The 27,353-nt window shown below is 40.2% G+C and overlaps 1 protein-coding gene across 1 annotated transcript; it reads right to left on the reverse strand.

Moving 5' to 3' along the window:
* Positions 1-22,549: 22,549 nt before the first annotated feature.
* LOC127649115 (leucine-rich repeat and immunoglobulin-like domain-containing nogo receptor-interacting protein 3) lies at positions 22,550-25,642 on the reverse strand. Its single transcript, XM_052134068.1, has 2 exons — positions 25,163-25,642; positions 22,550-24,113 (listed from the first exon to the last, which is right to left on the reverse strand). Exons 1-2 carry the CDS (start codon positions 25,640-25,642, stop codon positions 22,770-22,772), a joined length of 1,824 nt encoding a protein of 607 aa, XP_051990028.1. The 3' UTR covers positions 22,550-22,769.
* Positions 25,643-27,353: the final 1,711 nt, after the last annotated feature.

Genomic DNA, 27,353 nt, shown 5'->3' on the forward strand with positions numbered 1-27,353 from the left:
GGAAAATGTGTCACTTCCTGTATCACTGTCCAGACAGGTACGACAGCAGATGTCTGTAGCATTTCCAGAAGAAAGACTCTGCGTTGATCATTTTTAGAGGTCTGACCAGATGAAGAGTTTTGTTTTTTTAAGCAAGGTTCTTAATGTCACTACAAACGCTGATGTGAAGCAAAAACGATGTGAAAAAAGTGAACACACCTCGTTTGTAGTGAGAATCAAAGTGGCTACCTCACAGAAACACAGTGGTGTGTGTGATACAGCCACTGATACCAAAGATTCTTCTTTAGCCTGCCAGTTCAAACAAAAACCATCTTCATCATCATCATCATCATCATCATCACGCACACATTTAGTGTAGCAACACATTACCCCCTTAAATACACACATACTTTACATAGCTATACATATGGGGACATACTATACCCTACTATAGACCGCAACAGTGCATGTCCACTTTTTAAGCCATCTGAGTTCCGGAAGTATTTTTCCCATTCATTATTTCCATTGGGATTTCATAAAATCCTTCATTAAAAAGGCATAAACCAAACATTGATTTGAAGCAGAAATGCATTTGGAAATCGGACAGAAAGACAAAATGTACATAACGAGGGAATGAACTACAATCCCATGATGCATTGCGAATGACGTAGTCAAATTAAAAATGATTGAAAAATAGAAATCTATTGATTTAAAGTTGTCGATTGTAGTATAGAAACAATATGTGGTAAAATATTCAGAAATTTGCAAATGTAAATGTAGTTTGAGAGTGTTTGGCCGCTGCTGAACTCTTTTGCCACACTTTGTTCTCTGCGATGCTCTGATTGGTGGATTGTTGTTCAGGATCATGGGCAGTGTAGTTCTTAAGCACAAATTCTGCTAGACGCAATTTGTTTAGTTGATATAACGTGAACCGATGACTTTATCAAAAACATATACTGTCGACTAACATCCTGAAACGTTTATATGTTAATATGGAAAATATGAAAGCGGTTTTTACTTCTGGAATCAGACTTTTGTGCATTATTGTTTTATATAAACTAATAACAACTATAAAAAAAATTGAACCCATTCCCTCACATTAAAAGAGGGTTTTTTCCTGGTATTTTTGGAATAAAAGATACTAGAGATACTAATTTTCCAAATGAGGATGTTCCTAAATGTTCCAAAAGGAAGGTTTTGATATATTTAGCACACTGTTTTGTCCCCAAAGTGTAGCTACGTAAACGTGCATGTGCGCGCACACACACAATAACACGCACGCAGGCACGCGCGTGCACTGCACACACACTCACACGCGCACACACACACACACACACACTCACACACACTCACGCATGCACACACACACACAGATACACCACTCACACTCACTCACACGCACACACACACACACACACACTTACACACACACACACAGATACACACACACTTACACACACACAGATACAACACGCACACTCACTCACACACACACACACACACACTCACACACAGCACACACACACACACACACACACACACTCTCAAAAGCACACACACACTCACGCATGCACACACACACAGATACACCACTCACACTCACTCACACACACACACACACACACACACACACACACACACACACACTCACACACTCTCAAAAGCACACACACACTCACGCATGCACACACACACAGATACACCACTCACACTCACGCACACACACACACACACACACACACACACACACACACACAGAGAGTAGTCAGACTGCATTATGCCACGGTGAAGGAAGTGGCAACTATGCAGGACAAGTTGAGTGCCTTTTTCCTTCAACCACGGGTGGATTTACTCTGGACACACACACACACGTACACACATACACACACACACACACACACACACACACACACACACACACACACACACACACACACACACACACACAGTTTTACAACATGACTGCATTTTTTTATTTGTTTTTGGCATAGCTACATATTATGCATAAAAATGAGAGAATCTCACCGACTCTATTTCCATTCTGACAAAGAAGCACTTACATTTTTATTTAATAAATATATTTGTTGTTTTTCTATTTGTTCATTTATTTATTTACCTACACAGACTCCTGAATAATGTAGGTGTCTTTTAGGATGCTTAAAATATCATAGCATGAATCCATGCATCCGGATTCACACACACACTTCCAACAGAGCTATTTTTGTGCAACTTACAGTATTGTGGAAGTGTGTGTGTGTGTGTGTGTGTGTGTGTGAGATAATCTTGAGGTGTACTTGCTCTGTCAGTGGTCATCCAATCACACGCCTCCATCGGTCTCATTCACAGACATTCAACCAATCGCATTATTTCACGCTGGCAGGCACGTGTTGACAATGAAAATTCTGATATACCTCAAACACTTGTAATGTAAACGTAATCTGACGAAACAATAACAATGATAGTTGAAGATGATACTGCTAAAATAATAGTTTTGGAAAATTGAAGCTTTTTACTGTTCTGTGCCGTCTTGTTGAGTTGAGTATTTCCCCGTTGATTTTGGCATGCTCCCTTAAAAACAGTTTTTTAAAGTTCAATGCCAACTGAACATTATAGTGGCATCAGATCGACTGGAAGGAAACGTTTCTGATGCCAAAGACGGAGACTCAAAATTGCCTGAAATGATCCAAAGCTTGTGAAGTAGTTAGAAACACCCAAAAGAGCTTTAGAGACCAAAGTGATATCATGGGGCAAATTGCTGTAAACTTGATCATTTTACTTTCAGTTTGATTTCTTTGATCTCTTTGTTCATTTAATGAGCCATGTTTCTGTCCGTAGGGAAATGCATTTCAGTTGAAGTAGTGTTTGTTGTGTGTGTTCAAGTGATCCTATTATTGAAAAAAAAAATGACAAAAAAAGGATAATGAGAAACCAGCTCTTCTGTCGTTAGGGAAAAGCTGGTCGTTCTTTTATGCATGGATATTAATCTAACTGTTCAGAGACTGCAGGACGACGCGTACGTTACGGTCAGGAAGAGGCAGGAGGAACATGGATTCGCCGGATTGGGTAGAAGGGTCTAAAAATGTCAATCTTTCCTCAGATTTAATGGACAAAGTGAAGATCTCTAATAAATGACATTTAAAGTGTAAACTGAGGGTCTAACTGGGCTCTGTGTACATATGGGTGACTCTCGTAAATACTGTAAATGTCCTATATGGATCATCACTGAGATAAAGAGAATTATGATAAAACTTGATAGAAAACCATCTGGACACTTTAGGGTAATGTGGAGCGATATCGGTTTTACCGATTAATCGGTACCGATAGTTGCTTTTGAACTATCGACTATATCGGTTTTTACCGATTAATCGGCACAGATAATTGCGTTTGGCCTATTGGCTATATCAGTTTTGCCGATTAATTGGTACCGATAGTTGCTTTTGAACTATCAGTTATCTGCAAATATGTCGATAGCTGCCGATAGTTTTTCATCATTTCGTTATTTCAAAATAAAAGTCACTGGGGTGTTTTAGGCTTGTTTATACATAAAAGTCCCATATTATGCATCAAATCTTTCTTTTTGTTTTTTTGTGGAAATTTTGGGGATTTTTACTAATTTGAAAAAAACTGCATTTGGGATTTTATTCATTTTGCACTCTTTCTCTTCGCCCGCCATTGTATAGAAAGATTTTTTATAAATCTTTATCAATTTAAATATACATTTTAAAAACTATCGGCCGATTAATATGCTATCAGCATTTCCCACCACCTTAGGTATCGGTATCGTAAAATCCACTATCGGTCGAAATATATGTATTTTTTTAAATCAGCATGCTCTCCAAGATAAACCCCCATCATTCTCATTATATAAAGTCTTCTTGTGTTTTGGGTTTTCGAGTGTTCAGATCCGAGACCCCTGCAGGCGAATCCCCCCTCCCTCTTCCAGTACCAGAGAATCAATCAGAACCATGTGTCTTTGTGGTGGTAGAAGACAATCAATTTCCAATAAGGAGACGAACAAAAGACGAGGAAGAAAGCTGGAGACTCGCTGTAAAGATTCAAGACTGGGAAAGAAACGCTCTGAGCATTGCGTGCATCTGCGGCGCTTTTTAAAACTGCTTCAAGACAGCATTATATAGATTTAGTTTTTTAGCAGATTGCCATGATAACAGTATTTCAGAATGCACCAACCCAGCTTCTCTGGGTGTGGGATTTTGGATGTTTTCCAAAGAGCTCTTTGGCCAGAGATGGAGTCTGATCTTACATAAGCCATTTTCAGGTTCTTTAAAGGAATAGTTTGCCTAAAAGTTCAAATTCGGTTATCATTTACTCACCATTATGCCGCACTAATCCTGTTGGGCTTCCATGGTGTAACACAAAAGGAGATGTTTACCAGAATATACAAGCTGGCATGGACAGCTCTACAGGGGGAGCTAGAGGGGGCATTGCCCCCCCTAGATTTTCTTGTGCCTTCCCAGAAACTTCTGACACCCCAATGATGAGACAACCACTTGCCCTCCAAAGGTTGCATCTTTATTGACCATTTCAAGGACTGTTCATTGGTGATGTCAAGTGACTTGACTAGACTATTTAGCAGAGATTGCCCACTTCTGTGAAAATCAATGGGAGAAATTGGAATGCCCAACGGCAGCCAACGGATAACAGATGTAGAATGGAAGTCCCGCCTTACAGCTAAAATAGCCAATCACCTTTTAGATACCTGCCAATCAACCTTGATGGTAAAATACGTTTTATCGTGTAATCTAAGTTAAAAACGTGCAATTTATTACACCAGTTGTGACGGATCATCATTGCCCATGGTGACTTTTCCCTGTTGGGTGGCCTCACCTGAACCCAATGTAGAGCCTCAACACCGCTGCCTTTAAACACAGAGCGCACCTCTCCTCGGGTGACCGGTCTCTGTCTGCTGGCGTCTTTGCCGGTCCAGGCACAGAGCGATGAGGGTCCGGTGTGAGTTAGATGCGTTGCCGGACCCGCACCCTGGCGTGACTTAGATGCGCCACCAGGGATTGTAGCACACGTTGTGGCCAATGGGCCAGGATGCCGGGCCGCTATTCCGCTCAAGTTCCGAGGCCCAGGGAAGCGGGGCCGCATGAGTGAAGCCGCAGTCCCATGTGCCACGAACCAAGGAGGGGAGCGCGGCACGGCCGTCGGGACCCCAACCCACTATCACCTGGACCTTCCCCTGTCTTCTCTACTCTTCATTCATTGACCAAACTTGACCAATCGTTTTGGAGATTTCGGTCTTTCTCCATTCAAGTAGATAGGAGCTGCACTAGCATGACGCTTGTTTACATTGTTAAATAGCTGCCAAAACTGCCCAAGAACGTTCCAAAATAGAACACTCTTGAAAAAGAGACTTTGTTGAAAGGATCCAGAAATACGTTTACCTTTCTAATTCCTTTGTTTTTGTTTACATTCTTGAAAGGGTCTATACCGGCCCTGCTATCTGGTCTTTTCCAAACAATAAAAATGGATTGGGACTGGGACTGTTGAGCTCCAAAAAGGACAGAAAGGCACCCTAAAAGTAGCCCATATGACTTGCCAGATGATGGCACTATATTTCAAGTCTTCAGAAGTCTTACATTTACATTTACATTTATGCATTTGGCAGATGCTTTTATCCAAAGTGACTTACAGTGCACTTATTACAGGGACAATCCCCCCCGAGCAACCTGGAGTTAAGTGTCTTACTCAAGGATACAATGGTGTTGGCTGTGGGGATCGAACCAGCAACCTTCTGATTAACAGTTATGTGCTTCAGCCCACTACGCCACCACCACTTACGAAAGCTTTGTGTGAGGAACAGAATCAAATTTAAATAATTAGTCTTAGTTAGCACCAAATGCTATGCAACCACCTTCCCAAATCCTGTTCTCAAATTCCTGCCAACTTTCCTCGATTTTCGCCATCCTCGTGTGACTCAGAGTATTGTGATGAAATGCCTGATGAGGAGGCACAGCACACGAACACACTCGGCATTCTCACCGGGCCACGTGGATCCCATATCAAATATAATATCACAATAATTCGCCATTAGAAGTGAACTCGACTCACCAGCACACGCTTGTGCACCTGTTGTTTATTTACGTAATAATTCTGTCTATAACGTGCGACTGTAGCATTATTGTTAAATGGTCGATTGTTTGCCGGTGAATGTCAAGGTTACTGTAGTACCGTGTTTTACGTTAGGCCCTGAACAAACTCTACACAAGTACGCAAACATGAAACTTTGGCCACTTTTCTAGTGTTATTGTGAACGATATATTTGTGCACGTTATTTCAAAGAAAAACGATGGCTTTCATCTTATTTTAATAACGTTCCCCGGCTCTGAAATGATATTCCTTTTCTGCTGATGTCATCAAGCCCCCTTCCCACCAATCCAGTCCCAATGCACACAAACAAGTCTCGCCATAGTGTTTGTTTTCTCCTTTGAGTTTCACCCAAGTCTTTCTAGCAAGTCAGTCCATTGTCGGCCATCTTGGAAACGCTCTCGGGAGAATATTTCCAGTCATGCTAGTGCAGCTCTTATCTACTTGAATGGGGAAAGACCGAAATCTCCAAAACGGTTGGTCAACATTACGATCACAGAACGTAATTCAAATCAGCTGTAAAATTTGACAATACTGGAATCTTAAACTGTGCTTCTTTACAACAGATTATGCACAAACCCCCCCCCGTAATTTTCCCGGCTTGTTTAGCTAATGGTCATGCACGTTCTCAAGTTGATTGACAGGTGATGTACAGGTGATTGGCTCTCGTACCTGTAAGGTGGGATTTCCTTTCTACCTCCGTTGCCCGTTGGCTGCCGTTGGGCGTTCCAATATCTCCCATTCAGTTAATAGTATGTGCCCACCTCTGCTAAATAGTCTCTGGTTTAACTCAACATGCCACATTATTCATGTAAAATGGGCTGCAAATATAGTTTCACAACTAACATTACTGTGGCGGTAACAAAGCTCAAAGGGGGCTGATAGAGTTTCCTTCAAATGACTGAGGCGATTTCCGGTAATGCACCACTATATCGCCCCTTGTGGCAAAGCTGAGAATGTAACACTTACGAATCACGACACATTTTGGAACGAAATCGAGCTTGCGTGTCTCAAAGTGAGTTTGCGTTCACTTAATTATTTAGGGTTCATTTTGGGCCTTAGTATAATTTCCTTATTCAACAACTACATTAAATGGAATGGGAATTTCATACGCAGCAATGGTGTATTCCCGCTTGAAGCGTTTGGTCAGTTTCACAGCCGAGCTTTAATTTCCCAGTCTTGACCTCGATGGTTATGGACGCCTGTAAAGTTACAGTATGTTAATGTATGGCGTCCTTTAAAGATGGCAAAAAATAAGTGATAACTGTTACAGAACATCATTGAACTAAACAAGACCTGTATGGGTAAATACAATTGTGTGTTTTGAATAATTAAATAAATAAATAAAAAAATGAAGAAAAAGTAAATGTTGTTTTCTCCTATAATTGCTCACATGTGCTAAAGTGCTACAATGATGCCTAGTGGTGGAAATGTAAGTGCACCGTAGTTCTAGCGGGAAGACAAGCAGCTATACATTATTGCACCATTAGCTAGGTAACTCATAGCCAATCACATGTAAGCCAATGCTTTATAAGTTTGCTCACAATCTATCACATTGCTGTTTCAGTGAGCTAACATGGCAACCTCCTCCACCCCACCACCAACAGTTGAGTCCCATCCTGTATGGGGGTAGGCTCCTCGACCCTGCTTCCTATCTCCGATATGATGGTTCTGAGTACAAATTCTTCGGACCGCCAGATGGGTCTTACGGCAAAGAGAGACATCACATTTCTGTTTTATATTCATCAAATAAATGTCATCTGAAATTTCAAAAAAAATAAAAATAAATCTGTGTTCCATTGAGTCACTTACAGTGGAATTCAATGGGGGTCAGTCTGTGTTCCAGTGAGACGCTTACAGTGGAAGTCAATGGGGTCAATCTGTGTTCCAGTGAGACACTTACAGTGGAAGTCAATGTGGTCAGTCTGTGTTGCAGTGAGACACTTACAGTGAAAGTCAATGGGGTCAGTCTGTGTTCCAGTGAGTCACTTACAGTGACAGTCAATGGGGTCAATCTGTGTTCCAGTGAGACACTTACAGTGGAAGTCAATGGGGTCAGTCTGTGTTCCAGTGAGACGCTTACAGTGGAAGTCAATGGGGTCAATCTGTGTTCCAGTGAGACACTTACAGTGGAAGTCAATGTGGTCAGTCTGTGTTGCAGTGAGACACTTACAGTGAAAGTCAATGGGGTCAATCTGTGTTCCAGTGAGACACTTACAGTGGAAGTCAAAGCGGTCAGTCTGTGTTGCAGTGAGACACTTACAGTGAAAGTCAATGGGGTCAGTCTGTGTTCCAGTGAGACACTTACAGTGGAAGTCAATGGGGTCAATCTGTGTTCCAGTGAGACACTTACAGTGACAGTCAATGGGGTCAATCTGTGTTGCAGTGAGACACTTACAGTGAAAGTCAATGGGGGTCAGTCTGTGTTCCAGTGAGACACTTACAGTGAAAGTCAATGGGGTCAATCTGTGTTCCAGTGAGACACTTACAGTGAAAGTCAATGGGGTCAATCTGTGTTCCAGTGAGACACTTACAGTGGAAGTCAATGGGGTCAATCTGTGTTCCAGTGAGACACTTACAGTGAAAGTCAATGGGGGTCAGTCTGTGTTCCAGTGAGACACTTACAGTGGAAGTCAATGGGGTCAATCTGTGTTCCAGTGAGACACTTACAGTGGAAGTCAATGGGGTCAATCTGTGTTCCAGTGAGACACTTACAGTGACAGTCAATGGGGTCAATCTGTGTTGCAGTGAGACACTTACAGTGAAAGTCAATGGGGGTCAGTCTGTGTTCCAGTGAGACACTTACAGTGAAAGTCAATGGGGTCAATCTGTGTTCCAGTGAGACACTTACAGTGAAAGTCAATGGGGTCAATCTGTGTTCCAGTGAGACACTTACAGTGAAAGTCAATGGGGTCAATCTGTGTTCCAGTGAGACACTTACAGTGGAAGTCAATGGGGTCAATCTGTGTTCCAGTGAGACACTTACAGTGAAAGTCAATGGGGGTCAGTCTGTGTTCCAGTGAGACACTTACAGTGGAAGTCAATGGGGTCAATCTGTGTTCCAGTGAGACACTTACAGTGGAAGTCAATGGGGTCAATCTGTGTTCCAGTGAGACACTTACAGTGACAGTCAATGGGGTCAATCTGTGTTGCAGTGAGACACTTACAGTGAAAGTCAATGGGGTCAATCTGTGTTCCAGTGAGACACTTACAGTGGAAGTCAATGGGGTCAATCTGTGTTCCAGTGAGACACTTACAGTGGAAGTCAATGGGGTCAGTCTGTGTTCCAGTGAGACACTTACAGTGGAAGTCAATGGGGTCAATCTGTGTTCCAGTGAGACACTTACAGTGGAAGTCAATGGGGTCAATCTGTGTTCCAGTGAGACACTTACAGTGACAGTCAATGGGGTCAATCTGTGTTGCAGTGAGACACTTACAGTGAAAGTCAATGGGGGTCAGTCTGTGTTCCAGTGAGACACTTACAGTGAAAGTCAATGGGGTCAATCTGTGTTCCAGTGAGACACTTACAGTAGAAATCAATGGGGTCAGTCTGTGTTCCAGTGAGTCACTTACAGTGGAAGTCAATGGGGTCAATCTGTGTTGCAGTGAGACACTTACAGTGAAAGTCAATGGGGTTAAATCTGTAAATGTTAAAATACTCACTGTTTCATAAGTACAGAAGACATAAACAATATGTGTGTTTATATGATTTTAGTGTCATATAATCACTTACAAACCACATCTGTTAAAGTTTAAGACAATTTTAAAACTTAGTTGCCATGAAACTTAAATTGACCATAAAAACGACGATTTGCAGCTCAAATAACACATGAGTTTTAACAAAAGATTTAATGTAAAATTATTAGCTTCACATTTCTGCTTTTAACCCCTCCAAAAAATGGCCCCATTCACTTACATTGTAAGTGTCTCGCTGTGACCTTGATTATTGTTTTTTTTTAATTCGAAAATGTTTTTTGTCTTCATCAACATTATGCCACAAATGCTATCAACCTGTATTGAAACAGCAATTCCTTAAAGAGACAGTTCAACCAGAAATGGTAATTCAGTCGTTGTTTACTCACCGCTGTGTTGTTGTAACTCTATATGACTTTCTTTCTTGTTCTGAACACAAAGGGAGAAATTGTGAGTAAATGTTGTGCTCGGTGATGTCATACAATGGCAGTTTATGGTGACCACCTCTTCAAGCTTCAAAAGAACACAAAATTATCATTCAGAAGTCTAATTAATTATTCATGAGACTCATGATTGTTATGAAAGCATACGATAAGATTTGATGAGAAACTGAAATCTGATGTATTATTTAGTGTAAATGTTCACTGACCGTTGATCTCCTGTGTGTGTTCATGATAGGACACGAGAGCAACAGTTCACACACCCCTCACGACATTGGGGCGTTCAAGAGAAAACTCGTTGTGTTGATCTAGAAACAGTGATAGTGACAACAGAACACAACTGTACACAAAACAGAGAACAGAACTTACTAAACATGTCTGAAGAGTTTGAAGTCCAAGAATTGATGCATTTCTATACCCAGCCTTAGTAAACAATGTAAACATTGTAGTAAACATTGAGAAAACAATGACTGAATTTATGTTTTTGGGTGAACTATCCCTTTAAAGCCTTGTTTATTGTGTTTTACAATATTTAAAACAATATATTTAAAAACTATTTAGTAACGATTGTGAACTCTTTCTTGCCTGTAAAACAATTATTAAAATGTTGATTAATGAACAACAACAACAACATGTATTTAACTCCCAACGCAATGTGGCTTAAGATCAGTATATTAGTGTTTTCTTTAAAGACGGCCCTTTAAACACCAACAATGCAACATACTGTCATTTCTTTTCTGAATAGCAAGAAACTGAGAGAACATGCGTCCATATGGCGAGTGTCAGCAGCATCACAAGTTCACAACTCACTCTTCTGATGTGAAACAGGGATTTGTGTGTACAGATACATGACAAAAACAGCCAAGACAGTGAACAGGGTACAACATGCTTTTATGAATAAAATGTCTTTTCTCTCTTTTGTTTACAAGACAAACTGTATAAAACAAACATATGCATAGAAAAAAATAGCAGATACTTGAAACAACATTCATACACATTATTCTGGACAAAAGCGGCCGTGAGATCAGATGAAAACCAGCTGTGAAATGGCCTTTTCTGACACGTGTGCAAGCAACAAACTCTTCACCTGATTTGTTCAACATGTAATACCTGAAATCTTCACAAGCTCCGTCTGAACGCTGTGAAATCTCACAACAAATATGGCTCATATTCAGACGACGAGTTTAAATGAGCAAGTATATTTTCATCCAATCTCACAGTGAGCTTAAAAGACATCAGATGAGTTTTACACAATCATAAGTGTGTGTGTGTGTGTGTGTGTGTGTGTGTGTGTGTGTGTGTGTGTGTGTGTGTGTGTGTGTGTGTGCTTGACACGTCTGGGGACCAAAATGTCAAGAAAAGAAAGCAAACACATGAATTTATCCCTAATGAACAATATCTGAAGAATAGCATTCCCATATCTAATTTCTTTATTACAAGTAGAAATATTAACAATTGTTGAGCTAAAGACGGGAGTCCCCTTTTATTTATCTGTACACAATCCTTTACTACTGTCAAAGCAATTAAATCTATTTTATTTAGCTGTAAAAAGCCTGCATCATATGCACTGTTTTCTTACTAAAGCATAAATGAGTTTTAATGTGTATTATGGGAGTAACAGTCATATTTCCATCTGCATTCATTTCTCATGGGTGATTCTCAAGTGGTTTGCATGAAGCACTTTCGCTCTTCGCCGCTTGGTGGCAGTAAAGTTACATGAAAGTTCATTGAAGCTCAGATAAAACCATTATAAATCATGTAGAGCAGTGGTTCTCCACTAGGGGGCCTCAGCACACTTCCAAGGGGGCCTCAAGATGCATTTAAAATAAGAAATATTAAAATAATCCTACTTAATTCAAATGCAAAAAGACACTATATGATGTATGCCTACAATTTATAAACAGACTCTTTCTGAACGTCTAGAATCAAAGATTATCCATGATGAATTCTTTTAATCAGACACGGCTAGTTTCGGGCGAGGGGGGCTTCAAATATTGTCTTGGACAGTGAGGGGGAACCACTGATCTGGACTATTCTGGCTATCTCTAGCGGGTTTTAAGGGAGCTTGATGAATCGATGTTTTCATTTCACGGGTCAATAATGATTCAAGAACGTGAGCTGACCTCCAGTTCAGACCATCAAATGTTTCTCTCTGAAACTCTCTTCACACGGATAAGTTCATCAGAATTTTGTGATGGGAGAAAATGAAATTTCCGACTACAATCAAGGTTAAATTAACGATCTTGAACGACGCTGCCAAAATTGCCGTTTGAGGTATGACAGTGTCATTTATGTTCTAGAAAGAAACATCAAAATATCTTCAAGTAATGTTTACCACAGACCTTATTTTACTCATTTCACAAACCTCCATTATAAAAACCCATAAGGTGATATAGAGGACGCCAATGGCTCAAAAACGCAAACTATCTTCCAGTTATAAAGCCGTTCTTTTCCGCCATCGGGCCAAACTGATCCGAGATCGTTGAAGGGACAGTTCACCCAAAAATGATAATTCAGTCGTTGTTTACTCACCCCCGTGTTGTTGTAACTCTATATGACTTTCTGTCTTGTTCTGAACACAAAGGGAGAAATTGTGAGTAAATGTTGTGCTCAGTGATGTCATACAATGGCAGTTTATGGTGACACCTCTTCATGCTTCAAAAGAACACAAAAGTATCATTCAGAAGTCTAATTAATTATTCATGAGCTCATGATTGTTATGAAAGTATACGATAAGATTTGATGAGAAACTGAAATCTGATGTATTATTTAGTGTAAATGTTCACTGTTGATCTCCTGTGTGTGTTCATGATAGGACACGAGAGCAACAGTTCACACACCTCTCACGACATTGGGGCGTTCAAGAGAAAACTCGTTGTTTATCTAAAAACAGTGATAGTGACAACAGAACACAACTGCACACAAAACACAGAACAGAACTCACTAAACATGTCTGAAGAGTTTGTCTGTTATCGAAGAATTGATGCATTTCTGTGCCCAGCCTTATTTTTTTAAACGGAGGACTCTGAAATCAAACAGAAACATAGAGAAGCTACAGGACGCCACAGTCACATCATGTCCTAACCTGACGTCAAACGACACACGTTAAAAGGTTTATTTTCTATGTTATTCAGAGTTTTTGTCCTAACCAGATGTGACGAGCGAAAAAAAAATTAAAAATAAGGCTGGGCATAGAAATGCATCAATTCTTCATCTACAGACTCTTCAGACATGTTCAGTTCACGCCCCAATGTCGCGAGAGGTGTGTGAACTGTTGCTCTCGTGTCCTATCATGAACACACACAGGAGATCAACGGTCAGTGAACATTTACACTAAATAATACACCAGATTTCAGTTTCTCATCAAATCTTATCGTATGTTTCATAACAATCATGAGTCTCATGAATAATTAATTAGACTTCTGAATGATACTTTTGTGTTCTTTTGAAGCTTGAAGAGGTGGTCACCATAAACTGCCATTGTATGACATCACTGAGCACAAAATTTATTCACAATTTCTCCCTTTGTGTTCAGAACAAGAAAGAAAGTCATATAGAGTTACAACAACACAGGGGTGAGTAAACAATGACTGAATTATCATTTTCAGGTGAACTGTCCTTTTAAGGAATTGCTGTTAAAGCAGGATTCAAATGGTTGTGTACGATTAGATAACCACGTCGATAAATCCGAGCCGAGAACGGTTTGCATTCATACAGTACCGTTCCTTGCTCACTTGGAATTGCAGCTAATATTTACTAGGGCGTTTGCTATGCTGTTGCTAAGGTGTTCTGAGTGGTTGCTAAGGGGTTCAGTTTAGTCAAAAGGGTCCACCTTCACATCTAAATAACAGTCTTGTTTCTAGATGTGGCTCCATCAATGTAAATTCACACGATTCTTTCTCCCGTTTTATCCTCCGCCTGGCGAAAACGATTAGAAACAAAAAGCTGTTTGAGATTCATGACGCATGACCCGACAGCATTAGCATTTAAAACATGCCGGTCAGAAACGTTCATTTAATGAGAGCATGAAACACTTTGTGAACTTTAGATGTTTTTTTTTCAACAACAAAAGGACCTTTATTCTTTAAAGACACTTTAAATGAGAATGAAACAGGATTGAACGAGGGTTTTCTGCAACATAAAGCGAACCGAAGGCAGTGAGCATTTGTGTGTGTAAGAATCAATAGGAGACGGTTGAAGAGACCAGACTGGCGAGGGGCCCGGGGACCATAAGACCTACTTTCGAGAGATAAGTGTCGTGTACTACACTGCCTGAGCTAATGAGAGAACAAACTCACGGAATGAACCAGAGGAAGTGTGTTAAATCATAGAGAACACAAAGAACAGCTCGGAAAAATCCCATCTGAAACAAAACATCTGAGACTGCAGTTTTATTGGACATAATATCTTTGAGATGAGATAAACCCACAGGTGCAACAAAATGTGCATGGCCTCTTTGATAAATGCGGCAAAGATGTTGAGTAATAAATGAGAGATGCGATGTTCGGAATATTCAGGGTTTTAAAGGTTACATTTAAGAAGTATTCCGCTACAGATTACAGATTACATGCTGTAAAATGTACATTGTAAAGTATTCCATTAGATTACTCAAGATCTGTAACATCCTCTAAATACTTTTGATAACTTCTTCTGCACTGGCTTATTTTATTTCACTTGTTTTGACTCATAAACATGTAAATATATTAAGAAAATTCACTTGTATTAAAAAATACGTTCTCTGAAAAAGCCGAACTATCTTATGCAGTTTTGCAACTCAAGTAAATGTATCTTGTTGTAAGGATTTATAGATATTTTTACAGTTCATCTTTGCTCTCATATCATGGAGTGGTGGTGGTGTAGTGGTCTAAGCACATAACTGGTAAGCTGGTAACCAGAATGTAATCAGAAGGTTGCTGGTTCGACCCCCACAGCCACCACCATTGTGTCCTTGAGTAAGACACTTAACTCCAGGTTGCTCCGGGAGGATTGTCCCGGTAATAAGTGCACTGTAAGTCACTTTGGATAAAAGCATCTGCCAAATGCACAAGTGTAAATGTAAATATCAACGGTCAAACAAGTTATCCTCCAACATGCATGTTTGTCATAGAATTCGTTATAAAATATAATCACGCCTGCTAACAGATGCAAGAAATAGCATTTTAGCAAAGTCTTTCTAGCAAGTCAGTCCACTGACGGCCCTGTTTGGAACGTTTTCTGGAGGTTAACTACTTGAATGGGGAAAGACCGAAATCTCCAAAACCTTTGGTCAAGATTACGATCATAGAACGTATTTCGAATCAGCAGTAAAATCTGACAATACCGGTGTCTTAAATTGTGATTCTTTAAGTCATATTATGGTAAATAAATGCAATTTTACCAGCTTGTATAGCTAATGCGCATGCACGTTCAAGAGTTGATTGACAAGCGATATCCATATCTAAAAGGTGATTGGCTCTTTTATCTGTAAGGCGGGACTTCCTTTCTACATCCCTTGACTGTTGGGTGCTCAGAGCTCCTTGGTTGGGCGTTCCAATTTCTCCTATTCCTTTTAATAGAAGTGGCCCATCTCTGCTAAATAATCTCTGATTTTAGCTTAGCATAAAGCTAAATGTTCACATGTCAATTTAGACACAGTTAACTGTTTTTGCTGCTCCAAACTAACTTCAAAACCCCACAGAGTGAACACAACGACATCCTTTTCTGATCGTATGTGGATTCTGTTCATAGAACGAGGCAGAACATACAGTATATTATTTGTAGCTTTCTATATGATTTTAAAGGCTACATTAGTTAGCATTTCTTGTAAAAATATGCTAACATCATAAAAAACATTGACAAGTCATGCAGGCCAAGAATACATGGATTACCTACTACATTTGCCAAATTGTGAAATGGTACCATCTGCGATTTGTAACATTATTTCAATTGGACTGACAAAAGTTGAGATATGTTTACACAAAAGTGGAGTTAAAATTGCTTAAAAGTGCTGTAAGCGATTCTAGCCATTCTAGCGATTCAGCTGAGCTGTTGAATTAGCCACACCCACTATTACCTGCTCGGTTCTCACGATGGACAGTCCGCCCCTGATCGGCCCCAAAGTGCATCGGCCTACCGGGAAAATGCCCGGAATGCCAGATTACCAGTCCAGCCCTGGACATAACCCCCCGTCACTCGCTTCATTAAATGCGTGGAAAGGTCATGTGGCAACGTTTGCATCGTTTACCATCGTATACTGCATATCATTTCACATACTGAAAATGAAGAGCTATATACAGTATATACTACACAATGCAGTACGCTAGTACACCAAATAAAGCCTGTGTAATTGAACATCAACATGATCTGGGCCGAGAGAGAGAGAGAGAGAGAGAGAGAGGTCTGAATGGAGGTCAGAAGCCATTTCTATTTGTCTGCCAGACTGTTTGTATTGACATGTTCAAAAGGGGGCGCCATGGAGCCAGTGCAGCTAAACATACTACTAAATATGATCAGGTGAACATGTGATTGATCTCGCTGTTCTCTCTGCTTGAAAAACCATCCGACTGAATAAGAGCAAATAGAAAGTTTCTTGTTGCAGAGAATCAGCACATATCATACATCAATCATAGATTTGATGTCTTGAGTAAATGCCTGAAGTCACGTATCTTGTGTTGCATTCAGAATTCCATTGGACAATACCTTTTATGCTAATTAACTTCCTGAATTTAAATTGAGGATGGAAAGAGAATCCAAAATTGCAATTTGAATGAAAGCAATTACTATAGAAAAAAAGATACACTTACAGCATTTATATGAATTTCTGTACATTTAATTTTTCGGTATGGAATACCCATCAACACATGATCAGAAACAGAAAATATGACTATTTCTTCGAATTGCTACTCACTATAAATTCCTCTGGAATGTGGCCAATTTAATTGAAAGGGGGCCATGCATTTTGCGCCGCGAAAATAATTTTCTTAATCAGCATTTTTGTTTTGTTTTCCACTAGAAAGGTTCTTAAAGCAAAACATCGTTACTTAAATGTATTTTTATTTTCAAGAAAGTATATTTTACTTTCCAAAGTGCATACCGATTTATGCTTTAAAAAAAAAAAATTTTTTTTTTTACATTATTGTGTTTATTATTTCTAAAAAACATATGCAAAAATACTGATAAAGGAAATTATTTTTTGCAGTGTGTAAACCATGTGGATTTAATTTGGAAAGGCCAACAAATCGGTTCACTACGCTTCAAAATATTCCACAAATTGTCACTTTTCTAGTTGAAATGCGGATAATGCAGAGCAGTACACTTCTAAATAACATTCCCGTGAATGAGGTGTGAAAGAGTCATTTAGTAAAGAAGAAAAACAGCATTCAGTTCATTAATGTGGCTGTAAGAACATGATATGATATCGAAAGGAAGGGTCGATTGAGAGGAATCCGGGTGGTTGGGGGTTCAAATCCCGACGGTGCCTCCAATCTTTCGCTCTATCGCCAGACCTATGCACAGTGACTGACTGAACGGCTAAAGGCTAACGCTAACAGAAAGAGCTAAACTAAACAAACAGTTCAACAAATCAACGATATCGATTCACAGGCCACAAAGACAACATCAAATGTACTCACATGACCAAACCTCCAACCTACTGACGGTGGATGATGTCGGTGAGGTCTGAGAACAATACACTCTTAAACAAGTGAACGAAACAGCTAAGGGTAACAAAACCTGATATGTGTACTTCACCTAATCAACTGAACACTAGATTGGGACATATTTGTCCCTGTTTAAAAGAAATACAGCCAAACCAGCTGTATGTTACAGTCCGTTTGCAGCTTTATGGCACAGAGGCCGTTCATACCGAATGCGTTCTTGCCATAAAAAAAGCTTGACACAAAAGTTGCCATTCTTTTTAACTCGACACGCCGTCTATAAAAAACAAGAGACGCCGTAAAAACAGCAACGCAACGTCCGTTTTATGATTGTAAAACAGTGCAGACGGACGGCCCCTAAGGCAGCAAATTATATACCTTACAAATTACTTTAATTACATTTCAATAACACTTCTCATGTGAATTTCACAAGAAACGCAACTAAAGCTCAGAGTTAGCGTTCACACATGGCTATGCTAACAATATGCCTACGATGCCTTAAAATGTAAACTAGCTAACTAGGTTTTGGACTACCTGGTTTCCTAGAAACACGCTAATATACTTACGATCTAACGTGAGTTTTACGTGGCTCGTTGTACAAATTGCGGCAGTTTCCTGGTGAAATGAACACTAGAGGCGCTGCGACAACAAATCACGAGTAAAACGGCAGATTAGCTGTTCATATCGTTTACTTTTTACCCTGTTCCGCCCCGTTCCCCACATTTACAAGCTTGTTCGAGTGTGATCAGATTGTGCGTGAGCTCAACTGATAGAGCAATGCACTTGTGATGTAAAGGACAGAGGTACGAGTCCTGAAGAGCACGCGAGCTGACACGTGAGCCGGAAGCACCACAAAGTGTCACAATTGTGTTTTTCGCATTAGCTTTTTCTGACATTATCGGTTATGTTTAAGTTTAAAGCTTTAAGGAATTTAGGAATGTTTCAAATGCGATAGAGCATTAAAGGTGCTGTAAGCGATTTTAGCCGTTCTACTACCACGAGAACGAGCTGTTGAATTAGCCACGCCCCCTCTTTCCAAAACCCCACCCTCCAAAGATACCAAATTAGATTTATTGAGGCCGACAACACAGAAATGGTAGCTAAAAACAACAATTGCAAAATAGCACCCTCAACTGGCAACTGTTATGAGCAACATGGCATAAAAATGGCATTAAGCCTCAATAATTTGCTGCAACTACAATACAAGGAAATAGGAACATTTTGGAACAAATAACTTACAGCATCTTTAATCTTAAAATCCTCATTGGTTTTTGGAGAACATTTAACTCGCTTTTAGCGCCACACAGTGGACATTTCGCCTCATAACTGTTACGATACATGTAAGAAGCCACGTAATATAATTTTGCATCCTCTAGCAACTGTTTTTACTTTTTATACACCCATGGAAGCGACATAAAGCTGGTTTGACTATATTTGTCTTATTGCACACATATTTCAGGACAGGTGAGGATACGTTAGAACATTCTTTGTTTATGGCTCTTTTATCGTACGTCTGTTTTCAACACCAGCTGTTGGTTAATTTATTAGTTAATGCATCAAAATAGGCGCAGAGCTAGGACTAGTTCTCAGTTTTAGCATACGGTTCATTGCAAGACTGTTCGTTTGTCTTTGAACCTCACCGTTGAATTTAACGTTATGATCTGATTTTACCAACACGCTCCTATTTTAACCACGTTAAGCGACAATGGTGTTGAAAACAGAACATGTTGCAATTTAAGTTGAGAGTTTAAAAACGCTAAAGAAAACAAAACATTTCAAAATAGTATAAATTGAAACAAATAACACCCTCTACAGTCAAAGACACATGGACTAGATGGGCGACATGATTTCATGAACATTCGAAGTCACCAGCCAGGGACCCCTCCCACATTGAGACCCAGTCGGGGTGAAAGGAAATGACATGGGGGGTGAAGACTGGGCAGAGGAAGCAGAGACTTTAGCACACCGGCCACCAAAAATAAAGACTGTCAGGATGAGAGAAACTGATGTATGTAGGTACTGAATGTTGTACAAGCCAAGCTAATCAACGGTTAAATATCTGACTCCATTATAACAGGAAAATGACTCTGAGAAGATTCGCCAAGGGCTGTGTTTATTATAATAATGTGCTTTAGAAATTAATAAGTGTGCATAAATGAATCACTTATTAGTTCATCTCTTAAGCGCTGAAATGCAGTTTATCGAGCATAAAGGACTCAACAGAGCCAGTCTAGAAAAATAAATATTATTTAACAGTTATTGCAACTATGGTATGTTTGCGTATTTGAATAAAGGTGCAAATTCGATAAATGAAGCTATTGCTGTAAACGTCTCGGTAATATATGGCTTACTGTAAGTGTTCATTTCAGTGTGTTTGTGTGCATGTTTCTCTCAGTGTCTGACATCGAGCGATCCGGACACCCAAACCGCCTCCCCCCATGAAGGTCAGTGGGTCGGTACTGTAAATGCACGAGTCCAGGCTGATGGAAGGGTAAGAAGCAACTCTTACCTCGTCCGACCCCTCATCAGCGTGGTCTAGGCACCTAAAAGCAGCAACTGTAGAGTCAGAACCAAGGGTTTGGTTTCATAAACCCGCCCTGTGATTCTGACTTACAGTAACTGGACTCACAGTAGTACAGTTCTGCGACGACAGTATTGTACTCACAATGATGCGGCCGGTGTGCTTGACCCAACTCACACAGTTGCTCATCGCAGAACGCCAAGCCGATGGTGTTTTATGGTGGAATGGTTTGATTTTATGGTAAGGTTTTTTGTTTGTTGTTAGACACAAATCAAATGTAACATTACGATTTGTTAAATCTATTAATTTGGGTCTAATTTAGTTCCTTGTCTCAGCATCGGTTATTTTTTTCTCTCAGCTGTGGCTTGGTTGTATAAGAACACATTATGGAAATCGCCTTTGTGGTGTTTGTTTATTACTATGCAAATTAACCACTCAAAAAAGCTCATTTACATGCCGTTACTTCTCATAAAAGTCATTTGAAGCTTACAGGTATTTAGGTATACGTTAACATTGCCTAAAAGGAAACTTATCTTTAAAGGGTGATTCTTGTGAAACCTGTCATCAACAAAATGTCATGGTCATATTAAACCCAGAATCAATTCAAAAAGTATGAAATAATGTTTTGCATAAAGTCAATGTTTAGCACTATTAAGATTGTTTGCATTGTGACATCATTTTTAGAACACTTAAGCACATTTTACCTTCCAATTCTCATTACCGTAACAGACGTTTTACTTTGAATTTTTCCATCGTTTCCAAAGATAATTTTCATTACCGTAACAGTCATTTGAAAAATGTACTATTGTACGATCATATTTTAATATTAAAATCAGCAAAAATGAAAGTACTACTATGTTATAGAACTACTTTACAATTGACATAATACATCTTTGTTTTTGCATTGCAGCAATGAGAATTGGGGAGTAAAATGTGCGTAACGGTGACGAAAATAGTCATAATGAAAAATCTTAATGCACCTAAAAATAGGTCTTATTAATAATATTTTTTAAAACAATTCATGTTGAAAAAAGATTCATAATGACCATCTTTATTCATGTTGCAGTAATCAGAATATCATTAGCATATATTTTGCGTTGCGGTAATGAGAATCGGAGGGTAAAATGGGCGTAACTTTCACAAAAATAGTTTCACAATGTAAAAAACCTTCATGCCCCTAAAATAGGCTTAATTGTCTATATGCAAAATATAATAAAAAATTAAATAACATTAAATGTTTTCACGTAGTGGTAATTAGAATATCATAATGACCATCTTTTTTGGCATTGCAGTAATGAGAACTGACAGATATAATGTGCGTAAATAATGTTGCAATGTTCTTTAATATCGGCTTCACTTTCTATATGCAAAATATTTTTACAATTTAAATAATATAAAAAAAAGCATAATGACTGACCTTTTTCATGTTGCGGTAATGATGGGGGGGGGTAATTTAAAAGAATGTAAAGCCCCTAAAATAGGCTCCATTTTCTATATGCAAAATATTATTACAATTTTAATCATATTTTTGAAATTTCACGTTACGGTAATGAGAAATTCATAACAACCATATTTTTTGTGTTATGGTAATGAGAATTGAGGGGTGAAATGTACTTATCTTTCACGGAAACAGTTTCACAATATAAAAAATCGTAATTTTCAATATGTAAAATGTTATTACAATTTAAATAATATATAAAAAAATTAATTGCGGTAATGAGAATTGGGGGATAAAATGTGTATAACCTCCACAGGTCCCTCAAAATAGTCTTCATTTTCTATATGCAAAATATTAAAACAAAATATTATAATATAAAAAGTTTCATAATGACCATAATGTTTTGTGTTGCGGTAATGAGAATTAGGCAGTAAAATGTACATAACTTTCACGAAAATAGTTTCACAATATAAAAAATCATAATGCGCCTAATAAATAGGCTTCATTTTCAATATATAACATTTTATTACAATTTAAATAACATATTTTAAAAATGTGCATTGTGGTAATGAGAACTGGGGGGTAAAATGTCAAGGAAATTCCCTCAAAATTGGCTTTATTTTCCATATGCAAAATATAATAAATTTTTTTATTTGGAGTTTAATAGGACCGCAAATGTTTTTTGACAGGTTTCATGAGAATTCCCCAAAAGTAGATCTGAGAATTTTTCCAAAAGAGCAGAAAAGTCACGCTATTGTCACGTTACCATATTACATAACCATCAGCTGCAAAATAAAAATCAATATGTTTCCAAAGGCAGTGAGATCAAGGTTGTCATACATTTTTAAGATCGTATGTGGCCTGGCGTTTGTATTTCTGCACTGAGTCAGCACTGTGTGTGTGTTAGTGTTGGGAGTCTATGCTTCCCCTAGCGGGCCCCTGGCTGCGTTGTTTCATATCATCTTCATGTTAAACTTCCGTGTCCCTCCAGAGGTCGTGGTGGTGGTGGGTCCTTCCGTTTTCCTGAAGGAATATTCCACTGTGAAGTTGTTCTTACGTTGACCACGTCCACGGCTCCACACAAACAACAACAGGAAACAAAACAGCACGACACCCAGGAATGTAATGCAGCCCATCGCTGTCGACACCAGGATGGTTGTGAGATCCAGCGTGAACTTCAGGAAAACACGTGTGCTGTTGAGACCGGTGTCGTTAAAGTCCACCGCATACAAGGACCGGTTGCCGAACAGCACAGAGTCCAGCGGCTGGCCTTTCACTGTTAGCGTGGCAAAGTAGGTGTCGTTGCCTCCAGCGTTGCTGGCAATGCAGATGTACGTACCGCTGTCAGTGACCTGTGCATAACGGATCTCCAGCGTTCCACCTGGAAGCACTGTGATCCTGCCGTTGCTTTTGGAAGTGATTCTTCGCCTCTGCGGTGAGATCCATATGATAGCAGGCGTTGGCTCGCCTTCAGCCTGACAAAGGAATGATACCGGTTGGCCTTCATGTGCCGTCACCTGCTGAAGCTTCCGATTCCGTATCTTTGGCTTCTGGCAGGTGAAATAATCAAACAACGCAGAATCCGTGAAGGTGCTCAGCATGTATCCCTGCACCTCTGCGGGGCCAGCACACACTGGCATCTTTCCGTCAAAGTTTAAGGTACGTCTGCGTTGCAGGATCCAAAGAAGCCGGCAATCGCAGGACAACGGGTTTCCATCCACCCTCAGAGTCTCCAGACTGTTGACGGAGTGGAACGAGCTCTCCTCAAGAGAGACTAGCTCGTTGTTGGACAAGTTCAGAACTCGGATTTGCCTCAAGCCTCCGAGGGCATGGGGTTCAACGGTGAGCAGATTGGTGTTGACCATGACTAGTTCCTTCAGCCTGATCAGGTCTCGGAAGGCCCAGGGCTCCAGCACGGAGATAGGGTTGTAGGAGAGGTTGAGCGATGTCAGGTAAGCAAGGTTTCGGAAGGAGGCAGATGGCACGGAGGTAATATTCGTGTTGGTGATGAACAGCCAGGAGAGGTTGAGCCCCAGGAAGCTCAGAGGTGAGATGTGCTCCAAGTAGGGCCAGTTGTCTATTTCAAGTCCTCTCAGAGCCGACAGCTTGCGGAAATTTTGGTCCTCGAGGGCTGAGATACTCAGGTGGCGTAATCGAAGGGTAACAAGGTTACGCAGGTATGAGAGCGTCTGGCCTGAGATGGACGTCAGGTTGCATCTCTCGATGGTGAGATCTTCTACACCTAACAATCCTGAGAATGCTTTATGAGAGATGTAGACCAGGTCATTATCACCCACCTGGAAGACAAGGACAGATTCAGGCAAATGCAATGAAAGTGATTTTATTGAGCAAGTTATTTAAAGGGATAGTTTACCCAAAACTATCATCATCTGTCATCATTTATTTACCCATATTTTTTCAAAACATATAAGACTTGTGCATTAGATTGAATTTTAGCTTTAGTCACCATTTACTGTCATTGTATGAAAAAGATGCAACTAAAGTAAATCTATCGATTTACTTAGTAAATTCCTATCGAAGTGTCTATTACAAACTAGACCTTCATTATATTGATTATTCCTGATGTTACAGGCAACACAATAAGATCAACTCTTTCTCTTGTTAACCCCCAGTGGACAAAATTGGTAGTACAGCCTTTATCTTTCAAACAAAGTTGAAATAAATTGCTGATTATTTTGATTTGTAGTAAACAATTTCGGACGTTGAGAACACAAAATACAGGCCATTTAGTAAGTATCGTCCACACCACAAAATTCATGTATCAGTTCATATTTGGTAAACGATTCAATGAATCAAAATTCTGTTGGTACGTTTTTGTCAGGAACAGCTCTTGATTATACATCCCAAATTTGTGCAAATCAGACAAACGACCTAGGATGATTTTGAAGTGGAGCAAATGTCTGATTCGGGGGTACTAAATTCGGGGGTACTAAAGAATTCTGGGGAAATTCTCATTTTTATTCTAGCCCTTACGGCCCCGGAGTTATTAGCAAAAATATAAATTGGCTTATTATAGCGCCACCTTGTAGCCTATTCTCACAAAATTTGGTACACATCCTCATCTTGACATTGTGTATGTATATGCCAACTTTCACAATGATCAGACATAATTTAAGTTGAAATGTGATTGGCTGCTTGGGGGCCATTTTTGTTGATTCGTCCAATCAATATTTAAGGACATGTTAGCACTTTAACAAAAGTAAATGCATGCCAACTTTTTCTTCAAACTTTCTCAAACATCTTCGGTTTGGGTCACAATATAGTGCTAAAAGAATGGAAACTGAGCTTTCCCTTTAAAGACACTTTGTCACACCTGTGAACTAACCTCCAAATTCTTTAGACTGCGCAGATCCTGGAAGGTGTTGTCCAACAGGATGACAATCTTGTTCTCGCTCAGATCAAGCGTGGTGAGGTTCGACAGTCGTGCAAATGCTCCCATGGGCACAAGCTTCAGCTGGTTTCCTCTGAGGCGCAGAGTACGCAGCGTTTGCAGGCTGGCGAAGGCATTGGGTTCTAGAGTCGTAATGAGATTTTCACTTAGATCGAGCTCCTCCAGATGCGGGTAAGGGGCCAGATCACCCGGTGCCACCCAGCGCAAGCGATTCCGACTAAGATCCAGCAGTCTGGTTTCTGTGGGAATGCCCTCTGGTACTCCAGACAGACGCTTCCGCTGACAGGACACAGAGCGGAGCTGCGCCGCACAGTCACAGCGTGGAGGGCAACCCTGGCATGGGTTTGGCAGGGCCATGAGGGCCAGGATAAGACCCAGCCACCCCAGCTGGCCCAGACCCCACGAGGAAGCCATAAGCCTTCCTCCACTTCACTCTACACACCTGTGGAGAACAAGAAAGTCAAAATTGAGGGGACGGAGGAAGAAACCTGAATGGGTTGGGAGGTAATTAGGACAGCTGTTTTACTCTATTGAAATAATGCATGATATTTAATTGCATAAACAGTTTTTGATATGCATCTTATACAGTGTCCACAAAACATATTGGCACGCTTGACCCTTGGGTGTTCTTAACGATCAAGTCCCTACTTTGAATAAAGTTTCCTCTGTCTCTCTATTTTGGTCTTAAATCATTTCTCTAGGTGGCAGCAAATAGTAAAAAAAAAATTTATCTTTCACCTTCTATCACAATATACAGTTCTGAAAGGGAAGGTAGCCCAAATGGGTTTTGTGACATCCAATTTTTTTGGGAAGCCCCACTCTTCCCCAATGTATCGTTGAATATCTCGGCCTCTGAATGGACTAGAAACTTGATATTGGTGTCAATTGAATGCTAAGAACCTCAGCTTTGCAACGATGTATACTATTCGCTTCTATATGTTCAAACGCTGATTTGTTTACAGTTCAAATTTTTGCTAAAATATCCAGAATTTTTGTTCTTGACATTTGAGCTATAACATTGGGTTATTTACCCAAACAAGCTGAGAGATAAGTACAAATAGACTCATTTTGTAGAAAACAACCTAAGGTAAGAGCTGATATTGAGTTTTTGACTATTTGGAGCTTACGGCTGTGTCTCAGGTGGTAGAGCGTGTCGGCTGCCAATCGCAGGGTTGGTGGTTTGATTCCCGGCCCACATGACTCCACATGCCGAAGTGTCCTTGGGCAAGACACTGAACCCCAAGTTGCTGCCAATGGCTAGCACCTTACATAGCAGCTCTGCTGCCATTGGTGTGTATGGAGTGAAATGAGTCACAGTGCAAAGCGCTTTGGTAACCTCTAAGGTTAAAAAAAGGGCTATATAAGTGCAGACCATTTACTGGTGAAAATGTGTGAGTTTTAACGTTTATGGATTGGCCCCATTCCCTTCCATTGTAAATGTCTCACTGTAACTGCAATATTCTTTTTCTTTTATAAATGAGGGGCAAGTTGAAATGATATTTTGCGGTAATCAACATTATACTAAGAATGTTCCTTTAAAGGGATAATTGAACGAAAAGTCTAGGGATGTCCCAATCCGATCCACGTCATCGTTACCGGGCCGAAACTGGCCCAGAACGCTAAATCGGAGGGGCGGCTGTGGCTCAGTTGGTAGAGCAGGTCGGCTGCTAATCGCAGGGTTGGCGGTTTGATTCCTGGCCCACACAACTCCACATGCCGAAGTGTCCTTGGGCAAGACACTGAACCCCAAGTTGCTCCCAATGGCAGGCTAGCACCTTACATAGCAGCTCTGCCATCATTGGTGTATGAATGTGTGTGTGTGGACGCTTAATTGAGCATCTCGAGCCTTGCTACACTTTGCCCAGTCGCCATTATATAACTGAAAAGGTAATCCCTCATATGCACAACGGTTGCGATTTCCTCTCCAAACTCTTGGAGAATGTAGGTGCGGTTAGTCTCACAACAGACATCTGGAGCTGAGACGTGAGTCCAATATCCTTGTTGAGTCTGACCGCGCAATGGATAGACTAGATTTTACCTTGAAATAAGCGATGTTGCACACCCGAGAGTTTCATGGCTCGCACACATGGGATTCTATTACGGCAGCCATTGAGGAGACGCTGTG

The sequence above is a fragment of the Xyrauchen texanus genome, chromosome 9 (assembly GCF_025860055.1).
Source record: "Xyrauchen texanus isolate HMW12.3.18 chromosome 9, RBS_HiC_50CHRs, whole genome shotgun sequence".
Lineage (NCBI taxonomy): Eukaryota > Metazoa > Chordata > Actinopteri > Cypriniformes > Catostomidae > Xyrauchen > Xyrauchen texanus.

Coding starts and splice junctions, on each gene's coding strand:
- LOC127649115 (XM_052134068.1), bottom strand. CDS start 25,642: ATGGCTTCCTCGTGGGGTCTGGGCCAGCTGGGGTGGCTGGGTCTTATC. Junction 24,114..25,162: donor GCAGTCTAAAGAATTTGGAG/GTTAGTTCACAG, acceptor CTTGTCTTCCAG/GTGGGTGATAATGACCTGGT.